Source organism: Anthonomus grandis, unplaced genomic scaffold (genome assembly GCF_022605725.1).
Source record: "Anthonomus grandis grandis unplaced genomic scaffold, icAntGran1.3 ctg00000184.1___fragment_3, whole genome shotgun sequence".
NCBI lineage: Eukaryota > Metazoa > Arthropoda > Insecta > Coleoptera > Curculionidae > Anthonomus > Anthonomus grandis.
In genome coordinates, this window is record NW_026088439.1 from 139,986 (window position 1) to 154,082 (window position 14,097).

At 34.1% G+C, this 14,097-nt stretch overlaps 2 protein-coding genes across 3 annotated transcripts; both read left to right on the forward strand.

Annotated features, from left to right (window-relative positions):
* The first annotated feature begins 162 nt into the window (after positions 1-162).
* LOC126749527 (cell division cycle 5-like protein) lies at positions 163-4,824 on the forward strand. Its single transcript, XM_050459230.1, has 2 exons — positions 163-311; positions 2,132-4,824. Exon 2 carries the CDS (start codon positions 2,153-2,155, stop codon positions 4,655-4,657), a length of 2,505 nt encoding a protein of 834 aa, XP_050315187.1. The 5' UTR covers positions 163-311; positions 2,132-2,152; the 3' UTR covers positions 4,658-4,824.
* Positions 4,825-8,962: 4,138 nt separating this feature from the next.
* On the forward strand, positions 8,963-10,602 carry LOC126749521 (general odorant-binding protein 83a-like). Of its 2 annotated transcripts, none has more exons than XM_050459221.1 (7): positions 8,963-9,110; positions 9,729-9,807; positions 9,860-9,906; positions 9,963-9,998; positions 10,171-10,276; positions 10,336-10,400; positions 10,463-10,602. In XM_050459221.1, the coding sequence occupies exons 1-7, from the start codon at positions 9,054-9,056 to the stop codon at positions 10,478-10,480; spliced, it is 408 nt and encodes a 135-aa protein (XP_050315178.1). In that variant the 5' UTR covers positions 8,963-9,053; the 3' UTR covers positions 10,481-10,602. The 2 variants fall into 2 exon arrangements, with proteins under 2 accessions (XP_050315178.1, XP_050315177.1); XM_050459220.1 differs by lacking the exon at positions 8,963-9,110 and adding an exon at positions 9,286-9,393.
* The last annotated feature ends 3,495 nt before the right edge of the window (positions 10,603-14,097 follow it).

The window sequence follows — 14,097 nt, forward strand, 5'->3', positions numbered from 1 at the left end:
GCTATTGATGAAATCCTTTTGAGGCTTTAGAACATAGTAAGGATAATATTCGCTTAACTAATTAAATTGTTCTTTTGTCGATAAAAGTCTTATACGATGTAAAAGCTCAGTATAAACCAATATGCAATGCGCCTACTTGTGAACTGGCCTTAAGGCAGAACTGTCAGTGTCATGGGTTGACTGACATATTATTTTGTGGTTAGTTTTTTATATTTTTAAAACTTGTGTTGTCTTCATTTTATTTAGTTGAAGTGCTAAAAATCGTTGAAAAAACTGTTTATCTTGAATCCAGATTGACTCAACCGTAAGGGGTAAGTTATCATAAAATAATTATGTAATTGTTTGTTTCCTGACGTCAGTTTGAATGCCACCATTTGATCCCAAAACTGATCCTGGACTTGCCCCCTATTTAAGCAAATCTTGATTGTATTACACCTTTGTGAATGCTTGAGACATAATTTTCAATAGGACACTTTACGGCATATAAAAGTGACCACATAAGGCTAGCACACATCAACCCATAGAACCTCAATAGACAAAGCATATCTTCCTTAATAGTTTACTAGATCTAGAAATGAAACTTTCTATAAGTATTTTAAATAGACCTGTCTTTCATGGTGAGGCACCATTAAAAGCTTCTACAGAACGCCTATTCAAAGATCTTAGAGTTAGATTTAGGGACTACAGTACTGTGACTGCTGTCGAGCAAGCTTTGTCCAATTTGAAATCGAAAATCCAATTTGTGTTCTTGCCAGTAATTTTCAAGTATTTTTAGAGTAATAAGGAAGTCTTTTATCCACAAAAGGTCCCTTTTATCACTTAGTTTCACTAATCACAAATAATTAGATATGTCAAATTCATCTAAAAATTAAATAGTGTCTAGTTAGCAGTTTTGGCAACTGTACAAGTGAATTTTCACTTAATTCAAATATAAAATTTCTTACCATAATATTTAAAAGTACATAATAGAGAAATGCACCAAATAGTTTTTTGTAAACATAATTTTAAAAGTAAAAGAGATAGACAGATCAGCAATTAACCATTTAATTAATTATAGAATCACAACTTCTACTTTTCCTGAACTAATCAGAGATTGGGCTGTTTAGCGAGAGTCAATTTGGGTTTAAGAAGAACAGAAATACAACACAGGGTATATTTAATAGAAGCAGTTCTGTTTTGTAACTTCAGCCAAGCTTTTGACTGTGAGGAACTATTGATCTTGCAGGTCTTATTATAGGAACATAATTCTTGATATGTACATGCTAGTACAATAATTGTATTTCTATGATACTGAATGTGTCAGATAAATATAACATGATGCCAAGTGCCTGGAAGAAATAATATGCAGATTCTTCAGATAAAATATGACACATTTTCGGCAATGAATGAACTATTTTCATTAAAGCAAACTGTTTATTCTTTATAACTACCTGGGAAACACTAGACACTATAAAATGCTGGGGCAAAACAGTGTCATAGTTAAAAAAACACTAAGCATAACATAGTTGTTCTTACTGAAAGTTGATGTATAGGTGAAACCATTTTTTGTCAAACAGTCGGGAATTTGAAATCATGGGTCCAAAAAGTTGAAATTGAATTATTTCACCCTGAAATTTAGAGCCATAATTTATTTCTTCCAGGCAGTTGAAGTTCTTTTTATTGACAGATGATTATCTTCTTACTCTCTTGAGAACAATTAATAATTTTCCTAGATATAAGTTGTGGTTGAATAGTACTATTAAAATAACTACCACGGCAAGGGATTTCACCTATAAAAAATATTGAAAAGCTAAATGAATTAAAAAGAAATGCTGCAATCAACATCTTTGCAGGAATTGTACCGAAAAATAAACAGGTATTGAGTCTAGATGAAGTGGAAATAACTGGACCATTAGTAAATATAGAGAATGATCTTCTTAATCAAGTAAATTCTACCTTCTAAAAGTATCTTCCATATTAATCATTCGCTTGCAAAATTGACTTCTTGTTTGAAATACAGGTGGAGGTAGTATATATTCCAGGCATGTAACCCTCCTAATCTTATCCAATTAAGTTACTGTCCTACATATAAATAATTCTATAAGCGATATTATCTATTTATATAATGACAATAACAATAATTATGTTTCAGAGTCCGAACCCATCGTCCAAGATGCCACGAATAATGATAAAGGGTGGTGTCTGGCGTAACACCGAAGATGAAATCCTCAAGGCCGCCGTAATGAAATATGGCAAAAACCAATGGTCTCGTATCGCTTCACTATTACATCGTAAATCAGCAAAACAGTGCAAAGCCCGTTGGTTCGAATGGCTCGACCCTAGCATCAAAAAAACCGAATGGTCCAGAGAGGAGGATGAAAAACTCTTACATCTAGCCAAACTGATGCCCACCCAATGGAGAACGATCGCTCCAATCATTGGTAGAACTGCTGCTCAATGTTTGGAACGATACGAATATCTACTGGATCAAGCACAAAAAAAAGAAGACGGTGACGACGGAGACGATCCAAGAAAACTTAAACCCGGAGAGATCGATCCGAATCCAGAAACGAAACCGGCGAGACCAGACCCGAAGGATATGGACGAAGACGAGCTGGAGATGCTGTCAGAAGCCCGTGCCAGATTAGCAAACACTCAAGGCAAGAAAGCCAAACGGAAAGCGAGAGAGAAGCAACTTGAGGAGGCGAGACGGCTCGCTGCATTGCAAAAAAGACGCGAACTACGTGCGGCCGGCATTGAAGTAGCACCACGCAGAAGAAAGAAGCGCGGAGTGGACTATAACGCGGAGATACCGTTCGAAAAACGACCGGCAATCGGTTTCTACGATACGTCCAATGAAGCCTTGGACCCTATGGCCCCGGACTTTGGACGAATGACCCAGCAAAGACTGGACGGAGAACTGCGCAGCGAGCAAGAAGAAAAAGAGAGACGCAAAGATAAAGAGAAGCTGAAGCAACGGAAAGAGAACGATATACCGGAGGCCATGTTGAAGAACCAAGAACCGGCAAGGAAAAGGTCCAAGCTGGTGCTGCCATCCCCTCAGATATCCGATCAAGAGCTGCATCAAGTAGTGAAACTTGGCAAAGCGAGCGAAATCGCTAGAGAGGTCGCTGCGGAGAGCGGTGTAGACTCAACTGACAGTTTATTGAATGATTACACTGTTACACCGCAAGCGGTGGCCACCCCAAGAACCCCCGCGGTACAAACCGACCGAATCCTTCAAGAGGCTCAAAATGTCATGGCTCTAACGCACGTGGATACTCCTCTGAAAGGAGGCTTAAACACACCACTGCATAACTCAGATTTCAGCGGAGTCACTCCGCAGCAACAGCTCGTGGCTACCCCCAACACTGTCCTCGCTACTCCTTACAAAACCCCGGGAAGAGCAGGAGGTGCTACCCCGGGAAGCACCCCCGGATTTAGCACTCCTAGCAGTATAGTGGCTGCCGGTGGTTCCGGTTACATGACCCCTTCGGTGAGGGATAAATTGAACATCAATCCCGAGGACGGTCTGGTGGTAGAGGACAAGGCGCAATTCATGTTTCAAAAGCAACAACTGAAAATGGGCCTGAGCAGTTTGCCGCAACCTAGGAACGATTATGAAATAGTGGTTCCGGATCACGAGGACCAAACAATACCGGAACAAGCGCAAGAACGAGTTGTAGAAGACCAGTCCGATGTGGACAAGAGATATCAAGAAGAAATGAAGGCGAAAGCTTTAAAAGAGCTGCAGTCAAGATCGCAAGTTATCCAGAGGGACTTTCCGAGGCCCCAGGATGTTAATTTGTTAGTCCTTAGGCCCCAAAACGAGAGTTATTCGTTGACCGAACTGCAAAAAGCCGAGGAGTTGATCAAAACCGAGATGGTCACTATGCTGCAATATGACAATTTAAAAAACCCACTGCCTGTGCAGGTCAAACAATCAAATAAATCCCAAGCTCAGCAACTAGCGTTCCTCGAGGAAAACCCTTATGAGAACTTCAAGAGCGAGGAAATGGAACGAGCCAAGCAAATGTTGAAAAAAGAGATGGAGGTGGTCAAGAAAGGAATGAACCACGGAGATCTATCGATGGAGGCTTACACTCAAGTATGGGAAGAATGCCTTAGCCAAGTTCTGTTCTTGCCCAATCAAAACAGATACACCAGAGCGAACTTGGCGAGCAAAAAGGACCGATTAGAGTCTGCCGAGAAGAGATTGGAGCAAAACAGAGCCCACATGGCCAAAGAAGCAAAAACCGCCGCAAAAACAGAAAAAAAATTACGAATCTTAACCGGCGGATACCAGTCCAAGGTGCAATCCCTCATGAAACTTCTACACGACGCCTTCGAGAATATTGATCAAGTTAATCTGGAACTGAACACCTTCAAGTTCCTACAGGAGCAAGAACAAATGGCACTGCCTAGGAGAGTTCAGTCTTTGACGGAAGACGTGGACAGGCAAGTGAAAAGGGAGCAAATGTTGCAAAAGCGATACGGAGAACTGCAAAACGAAATCAGGGAGTTACAGGAACGGTATGGGATGGTACAGCAGAGGCATCAAGTGCAGGAACAAGAAGAAGAAGAAGAGATGCAACAGCCAATGGAAGATCAGGAAGTTGCCACGTCAGTGGTCGTTAACGGGGATGTCGAGCACGTGGCACAAGAGACTACTAATTAAATTATTGAATTATAGGTTTAAGAATTAGGATTTAGAGGTAACTAAGAGTTGAATTACGTGATCAGACATTGGATTTGTTATTTTCAAGAAATAGGCCTTAAGAGGTCGTTAGAAGCATGTTGATTATTACACGTATAGAGTTAAATAAATAAAATGTATTGAAAGTGTGTTATTTTTTTTATTTCAAATCAAATCAAAATATGCTTTATTGTCATAAGAGATAATCTTGTCGACAAAGCTGTATGGGAAGAATGGCATTACCATACAGAGGTACAAACAAAAAAAAACACATATACAATACACAAATCATACATAAGTATAAAATAATGCTCAAAAAAGAAAATCTCTTACAGCAAAATTCAAGTACTATATACACATTTCTGACAGGGCACAGACAAATATTCGTCAGAAAATATAAAATATATGTCATATGTTCCGTCTAAAAAGAAGTCTTTTACTTCATAGTAGCCTCTTGCAACCAACAATTTTTTAACCCTTTTCCTAAAGACTCTATTACTTTGCACTTCCTTAATATCCGCTGGAAGACGATTAAACATTTTTTTACCATCAAATATAAATGACCTTTTTTATTAACGAGTTTGAGGGTACAGACAAAATCACATCATTAGCCCTTCTGCTGCTATAATGGTGCCTATCTCCAACATTGATACTTTTTGTGAATTAAGCACACCGTTTCCAGTATAAATAAAGGAGGCAACGTAAGGATTTTGTGAGTAATAAAAAGTTCTCTACATGATTCTCTTATACCTACTTTGCAAATATATCTGATAGCCAGCCCTCTTTTGCAAAATAAAAACACTCATAAATAATTGATTGGTACACGCACTCCAAAAACACAAATTATACCTCAGATGTGACTCAATCAGTGCAATTTATTTTTATATATTTATTTATTTATTACATTCCTGTGTTTTTCTAAGCATTGCATTTGAAACTGTTGAGTTTCACATTTTCAGAGAGAAAAAAAATTGATAATAAAAGTAACCTCCCTTGAATTGAGCAAAATTGATTTCGAAAAACGAGTGAATGGAGTTTATTAAATAGGAATTTAATAATTCCAATAAATACTCTAGAGACGAAAAATGCAAGATAATTTGTCTCTTATTGGCAACTGAATATCTTGAATTCTGGTGACTAAAGTGTTGTAATTATTGATCTATATGATATACCAAGGGCTCCTTAAGCTACTATTGAAATCCATTCACTAGAATCAAGATATTGACATTTTTCTCACTGGAGTGCCTGGAAAAAATTAAATAATTTATCTCTTATTGGCATCTAAATATCTTTATTTCTATTGGTTAAAATGTCACAATTGTTGATTTCTAGGATACTATAAAGGTTCTTCAAGCAACTACTAAAAAAATTATCGGAATCCATACATCCAAAAAATTGATGTCCAAAGGCTGTATTGAATAAAAAAAAATTATATAGAGAGTAAATAAAACAACCAAATGACCAACCGTTAAGGCATCAATATAATATAAAATAAAATAAGATCACTCATTAAAAAAAATTATAGATCAAAATATAAAACACACAAATTCATCATAGTTCATACATAAATTGTGCAATAATGCGTTTAATAATTATGTAATATAGCAGCTAAGAATATTGAAAAAAAACGAACTCAGTATAGTCGATAGATAGAACATCAGTTCCTGTGTATATATTATACCCTAAACAAATTATTGTATTGAAGGAAATGTAACGAAATTCGAGGTATTCATTTATTTCCTAATTTTAGTCTAGTTGGTTTATTATTTCAGGCAATTGATCCCAAGACTCAATTTTTTAGTTCCACGTATTTTATTACTTGCTGCCTGGAATAATGGTAGCATGGATTGATTTCTAATTTCAGGTGATTAAGATTTAATAAGTAGAGTAAAGATTTAAAAGTTCGCATTTCTTCTAAATACGTGAATAACTTCTTAGAGATTTCATTTATTTGTAAAAGAAAATACTTCAATAGTATTGAAAGAATGCAGAATTATTAATTAATTTATTGTTACCTACAGGCAGTTGAAATCATTATTTTAAATTCCAGGCAGTTGTATCAGCTTTTCTACGTTAAAGTGGCCTTGTAAATAGTGGCCTGGAATAATCCAAAGTTAATTAATATTTCTGTTTTACTTCCAGGAAGATGAAGTTATTATTCTTTTTTACCTCTAAGTCTTATCGTCTATTGATTTGTCAAAATTATGAATCTATTTAATTTTCTGCCTTAAAATTCTTATAAAACTAACATAATTTAAAATAGATAAACCGTTGCAAAAAAGCAATTTTAATGCTTTTTTTAGAATCCATAGTTTTAATGTTGGACAATAATAAGACTAAATTTGGATGTCCATTGGACAAATGGTGCTATCTGGAGCTAAAGATGTAAAGAAGCTATACTTATTGACAAGCTAAATATTCTCAAGGAATAAATGATGTTATCAATTAAAGTGTTAGAAGAAGAAAATAAGAACCCCTCTATGGGAATGAATAATATGATAATAATGAGGTCAATAACAACACTTGAAATTAATCAATTTTTTCCAGGCAGTTGAGGCTGGAAAGAACACTTTAACAATCTCCTGGAATATGGAAATTTGACACTTTAATTCGTCTAAATCAGGATTGACACATTCGATGTCCTGGGAGAAATTAAAGAATTAGTTCGTTTAAAACTGGGAAATTTCAATCAACAAAAAAGTAAAACTCATTTTATTAGTCCAGGCAGTTGAAAACTAATAAAATTAATTCATCAATAAAATTAATTCATCAAGAACAATACATCAAGAAAAACTGAATGGAGGAACCAAGCATAAAAACATGTGTTTGCGTATGTGCATTTTCGCTTTGTACAGCTCTGTCAACAAATTTACTTTTCTAACAATAAAGCATATATTGATTTAAAAGTCCCGCCAATATTCCGTACATCAATTGGCCACCTAGCGGCGAGCAGTCCTTACATTTAACTGGAGAGATGTCGCTCGCTCCGAGATAGAGTTACACTACAGGAAACAGAAATTTACAACCACTTTAAGCTTGTACGTATTTTATTAAGAAATAAACAAAAACAAAGCGTAGGTATACATAAATATGACTAAACTATTAGCAGAAACACATTTCTTGTTCAAACAACTGCGTACAGTATGTGTCGTCAAACATGTGATATGATTGTCATTTCCGAAAATAAAATTTTCATTAGTACACTAATGAAAGACACTAATGTAATTTAAATATTAGCCTTCTATACTGTAGGAATTAATTCCCACTTCACATATCACGTAATGGTAAATATCTACTTGTACACAAACTGAAAAGGGAATACGTTGAAGATGTAAAGAAGCTGCAGAATGAGCTAAATATTTTCAAGAACAATCAATTAAAATGTTAAAAGAAGAACATAACAACCACTACATGAGAATGAATAAAAAGATCAATAACACTACTTGAAAGTGTGAAATCCTTCCAGGCGATTGAAACTAGAGAAAATTCACTTCGACAATGTGATATTTGACACTTCTATTTGTCTGGAAAAATCAGGATTGACTTCTCGACTACCTGGAAGAAATTTAAAAATTATTTCCTACACCTGAAAAATTGAAAAACTCTTCGGGAAAAACTGGAGGATGTCAATAAAAAAAGTGAAACTCATTTGACTGAAAGTACTACTTTGCGAAACGCTATGTTTTAACACAATTAAACTATTGCGATACATTCTATAGAACTTGTTTAAAAAAGTCAGACATGCGTAGAATCCGGACATCACCAAATTCCTGTTTAAGACTTATACACGGATTACGTAAACTCATACTTTACAATCCACTAATTGGCTTAATTAATATGCAAAACACATGGTGCTTACACTCAAGGTTATTAATAAAAAGTTACCAGTATACCTGTACAAAAAAATAACCTATTTAAACCTTCGGTTCAAAGAACCAACTCAATGCTAAGACACTAAAGCCATTACTTTGAACTTTAAAATAAGTGATGGAGGCCTTGGATAACAATCATGTATTTGCTCTTCTGGCTTTGATAGGCTTTGACTGGCACCTATTAGGAACCAATCATGCATCCCATCAAAATTAATATGAATGAAAGTACATACTATATACAACTACCCAGCTAGTTAAAGCACTGAAATTAATGTCAAATACCATGCAAATTAAGCCGAAAATACTAGAATCAGGTGCCCGAGTCGACAATTAGCGACTTCCTCGTTGTCACTGTTTATTTAATAATAAATAGTGATTAAAACAATGACAGTAATACGCGACCCCCAAGATCAATTAAAAACCGAAAAAGTAATTAATAAGGCATGCGTATAGATGAATATAAAAGGAGTATAACATTTTGATTAACGCATAGTATAGTTCTCAAAATGGTGAAAATCTTCGTTGTCGTATTTTTGGCGGTTATCGCAACCATCGAGGCCAAAGTAAGTAGAAAAATAAGATAATGGGGCACTTCCTATTCATTTAATGGAAGAAAATCTGTGATTATTTTGTCTTTCTTTGATTGACATTAATCATTATCTTCTTACCCGATTTTGATGCTAATGACGAACCATTAAAAGGTTTCTTATAAAAGATAAACGTTTTGCCGTTTTAAATTCACTTTAAAAAAAGAGAACCGCAAGTATGGGGTTTATTAAGTCTTACAGTTTGTTTGTTATCTCCTGTGTCGTCTGTTTTTCGTTTGTTGACCCTATGCGTATGCAGGTATTTATTTAATTTTAAGTTCTAAAAAGAAGTGATAGTTTATTATAAAACACCATTACTCAAAACTGCTAGAAACATTTGTTCACACTATATCTAGTTATTTCGATTTAAAAGTCCCGCCTCGAACTGGCTCTCTAGCGGCAAGGGCTCTAACGACGTGGACATTCGACGTTTGTCCAGAGATGTCGCGACATGTGTCCACCGCTCGCTTCATTCTTGGACGAATTAGATCTTTCTAGAACATATGCCAATATAGTGATTTAATATTGTTCATCGACAATGCCGATCGTTACAGTATTTAATTATATATTAACAATTTATTTATTTATTTGCAGATCACACTACCGGCCGAACTCCAAGAATACATCGACGACTTGCACAAGTTGTGTCTGGACAGAGGAGGTTTACAAGAGAGTAAGTTTTTTTTTTTAAAAGAATCTTAAGCACTTTATATATGTCATTTCAGCCGATCATGAAGCCTACGATATAAACACCAAAGATCAAAAAATGATGGTAATATGAACTTTCGATTGTCATTATTCCTTATTTAATTGAAATGCCTTTTTTAGTGCTATATGAAATGCCTGATGTTGGAATCCAAATGGGTAGGTTGAACGTTTCTCCGGATATTGTCAAAAGCCTTGCTTAAGTCTAAGAACAAAACAGTATCGTATAACCCTCTGGATTCAACAATGAAATTCAATTGGTCTCAACTTTATACTGTTTATATTTACCACCTGTTTCAGTTGATATACGTCCGATTTTTTTAATTTTTAGATGAAGCCCGAAGGGGTTATTGACTATGACTTTATAGATTCTCAGGCCCATCCTGACGTCAAGGATATACTAATGGCAGCCGTGAACAAGTGTAGAAACATTGATGGTAAGCTAACAGGTTTCCTCGTAGGTATGGTGATTCTTACCGTAATTTTTTTATTGCAGAAGGAGCAGATCTTTGTGAAAAATCTTACAATTTTAACAAATGCTTGCATAGGGCTGACCCAGTGGTAAGTCCTCCAGAGTACCATGAACTCTTTAATTTTTCCTAAAAATATAATTTTTGTTTTAGAACTGGTTCTTGGTTTAACTTTCGCAAACCATACAAGGATTTTCACTAAGATGACTTTCGGCAGTAATCGATGGATTATGAGTTATTATTCCTACCATGTTTATATTATTATATTTTAAATAAAACGCACGAGCATCCCATTTACTTCTTGCTTACTTTTCCTCTATAGTCTGTTATTTAGGAAGCTTACCTGGAAGCGCTGTAAAGTATTTAAGTTGTCTCTTAATAAGTGCTAATAAAGAAAAAATCATTTCACAAAATTAAATTGTATAATTATGAAAGATCAGCAAGTAATTCCAAACGTTTTGTAAAAATGATACGACCTCAATATAAACTTAAAAAATGCTTTATAAGTCCATGTAATCACCAATAACTACAGACGATACAAATTACAAAGTGCCAGGTCCTTGTATTCCACTGAACAAGGTATAATAATCAAATAACTATAAGAAGTTTGACTAGGTCTCACACATTAGTAGACTTCTACAGTAGATTTAAATTAATTGTGACTTTAATATACCGGCCTGGCAAATTATTTCCATGTCGCACCCAAGATCTGCGTGGACCAGACCGGTATATCAAGACTCTTACAGTTTGGTTGAGGATGACACAATTCAACATTTAAAGAAGGCCAATATTCCTTGAAGTTTTTTTTAATTAATTTAATTTTTATTAATGACAGGGTGAACAGAGCGCTGGGAACTATTTGCACACCTTCTATTGTAATTCTATTTTTGCACGATATATAACAGAAGTTGGAAATTGCTGAAGTGAATTCGAGAGGTTCTATTTAGAATTGGATATAGTGTTATAACATTGATTCTCTATGGTAATAATAGAGATGCTGTAAAATATACTGAAAAAAAAAACCACATTAAATTCATTTATTGCGTATTAAATTAACTCAGAAAATTTGATAATTGATATTGATTTTTCACTTTAAGGGCTGCCATGCAGGTGTGGGGCTATTGATTGTTCCATAGAAAAGGACTAGGGGGATGTTCATTTGACGGACCTTCTTAGATGCCACAAATACCACAAAAGGATGATCGGCTTTGAAATAATCTGGTTTCAATGCACTTTTAGCTCTTAATTCCATTTCTAAAAATAAAAAATCATTGTTTAATTAAATGCGATTGGTGAAGAAAAGTAAGCAAGATAGAAGAGTTTTACTCAAATTGATCGAAAGGTTCTATGGAATAAACATCTGGTAACTACACTAACACAACAAATATAGGTTAAGAATAACAAATAATAAAATAGAATAACTTTGCTGTTTTGTATAATGTCAGACTCATTACTTTATTCTAATACAACAGTGGGATTCACACATTATCAAATCTGAGGATACTTGTTAATTATTTTTTATTGTTGTTCGTAAATTTAATATTATATTAGAAGTAACATGTATAATTTTTATAGTATCCAATTACCAATTTTGTGGCGTTTGTAGAGTGTCGCTTTCATTTTAGAACCAAAAAATACCGTCCTTGTTTTGCTAGATTTAATAATAAGACTATCCTTTGCTGAATACTCTATGTTGAACGTCAAATCATTATTTGTTATACTAAGGGAGGCTTCTTTAATATCGTTTGTTCAAAATAGTAAATCAATTGAGAAACATCACAGATATAATTATTTTTGATCATAATTTTGAATGCGTGCTCTTTGAGCCGCTTCCAAAGGTATTATTTAAAAAGAGGAAATAACAATGTCATTTTAGCCGTAATATAGATAGTAATTTCGATAGCGGCTATCGAAATTACTGCAATCGAGTCCGGTATATTCAAAAGGGCAAAAGTAGTACCATAATCCTCCCTAAATCCAGATTCTTGGACAAGGAAAAAAATATTTTGTGTAAAATACTATGACAACTGGGCATGTGTAACGCTCTCCAATTTTTTTCGCATTTTTCCTTATTAAATGTGCAAGAAAATTGTAAAGAAAAAATTGCATGCTTAGCACCGCTCCCATAAGAGGCAACAGAATTTTTCGAGGGTGATACCGTAAAAAATCGTTGACTTTCACTTTTTGAGTCGATTAGTAGATTTTTATTTCTCTTTAATGACATTTTCAGGGATATTGAAAACTAGGAATTTTTTCATGAAAATTAGATAGTTACATTTGCATTTTTTTTGTATATGTATGACTGGAAAGTAATTCTCTTTAGATATATAAATGAAATAAAGCATGATTTTTTTGACTAATTGGCAACAAACTTAATAATAGTAGATGCTGTAAAGCATTAATATTGGACACTTTGGGTCTAGGACATACAACTGATTCTCGCTATTTGCAAACATGAATTGTCAACATTGATTAAGGATTAAGAGATTAATAATATCTTTAAATCCATTTATTGCGTATTAAATTCACTCAGAAAATTACAAAATTGATTTTTCACTTTAAGGGTTGCCATGCAGATGTGGGGCTATTGATTGTCCCATAGAAAAGGACTAGGGGGATGTCCATCTGACGAACGTCCTTAGATATAAGATATGCGACAAAAGGATGGTTGGCTATGAAGTTATTTGGATTTAATTGGCTGGATCTAGAGTTATTTGGAATTCCTAAAAATAAAAATTCATTATTTAGTTACATTTGACATAAAATAATTTCTCATAATTGGGTAAGCATGGTTCTTTAATAAGATTCGATTGTCTAGTGAGTTATTTATAAAAACGAGGTTCCCCATAGTTTTGCCAAATCAATTAAAACAACGACTTTAAGTACATATTCATTTATTACTTAATAAAGAATTTCACATAATTGTATATTCGCTTACTATACAATTGTGGGTAGGTTGATTGTCCCATAGAAAAGGATTAGGGGGATGTTCGTCTGACGGACCTTCTTAGATGCCACATATACCACAAAAAGACGATCCGCTTTGAAAAGATCTATGATTTTTGCACTTTTAGTGTCAAAAACATTTTCTAAAAAACCCAAATACATTATTGAATTAAATTCGTTTAGTTAAACAAAAATAATTTTTTTTTGTGTGTAAATAACTTAAGCAAGATACATGAATTTTAGTCAAATTGATCGGTTACTACAAAAAAGAATATATATTAACTAGATTATCACAACAAATAAAAATACTAATTTACAATCTATAGAAGAAGACGTCTTACTACACATTTGATCACATAATTGAAATCAAAGTAAATCATTATACACTTTGACATTTTCTACATTAAAATAAAACAACTTCTCGCTGATTATATCAATTTTATTTTAAACGGTATCAAACTGTGGGATTCGTAACTCTGCCTTGAAAAATGATCAAATTTAAATTATCCGCTCTCGATTTCACCAACAGAACAAAGGGATGATCTGCCAAGAAGAATTGTAATTGGGGTTGATCAGGAATCGCCATGATCAACTGTTTCATTATTACGTCTGCAAAAGAATAATACTTTATTATCAAATATTTATATATCAAATATAAATAAATAGTGTTATTAAAATTAGGTAATGCTTGTATGCAAAAACATTGTTTTTCATCAACACAACCCATAACCCCCCACGCCACCCCACACAACTTGACCAGTATGAAATTCTCCTGGCAAAATCACTGTTTCATTAAATAATACACATAAATTTAAATTATTTATTTAAATTTGATATATTAT

Coding starts and splice junctions, on each gene's coding strand:
- LOC126749527 (XM_050459230.1), top strand. CDS start 2,153: ATGCCACGAATAATGATAAAGGGTGGTGTCTGGCGTAACACCGAAGAT.
- LOC126749521 (XM_050459220.1), top strand. CDS start 9,313: ATGGGGTTTATTAAGTCTTACAGTTTGTTTGTTATCTCCTGTGTCGTC. Junction 9,394..9,728: donor TTGACCCTATGCGTATGCAG/GTATTTATTTAA, acceptor ATTTATTTGCAG/ATCACACTACCGGCCGAACT. Junction 9,999..10,170: donor TGATGTTGGAATCCAAATGG/GTAGGTTGAACG, acceptor TTTAATTTTTAG/ATGAAGCCCGAAGGGGTTAT.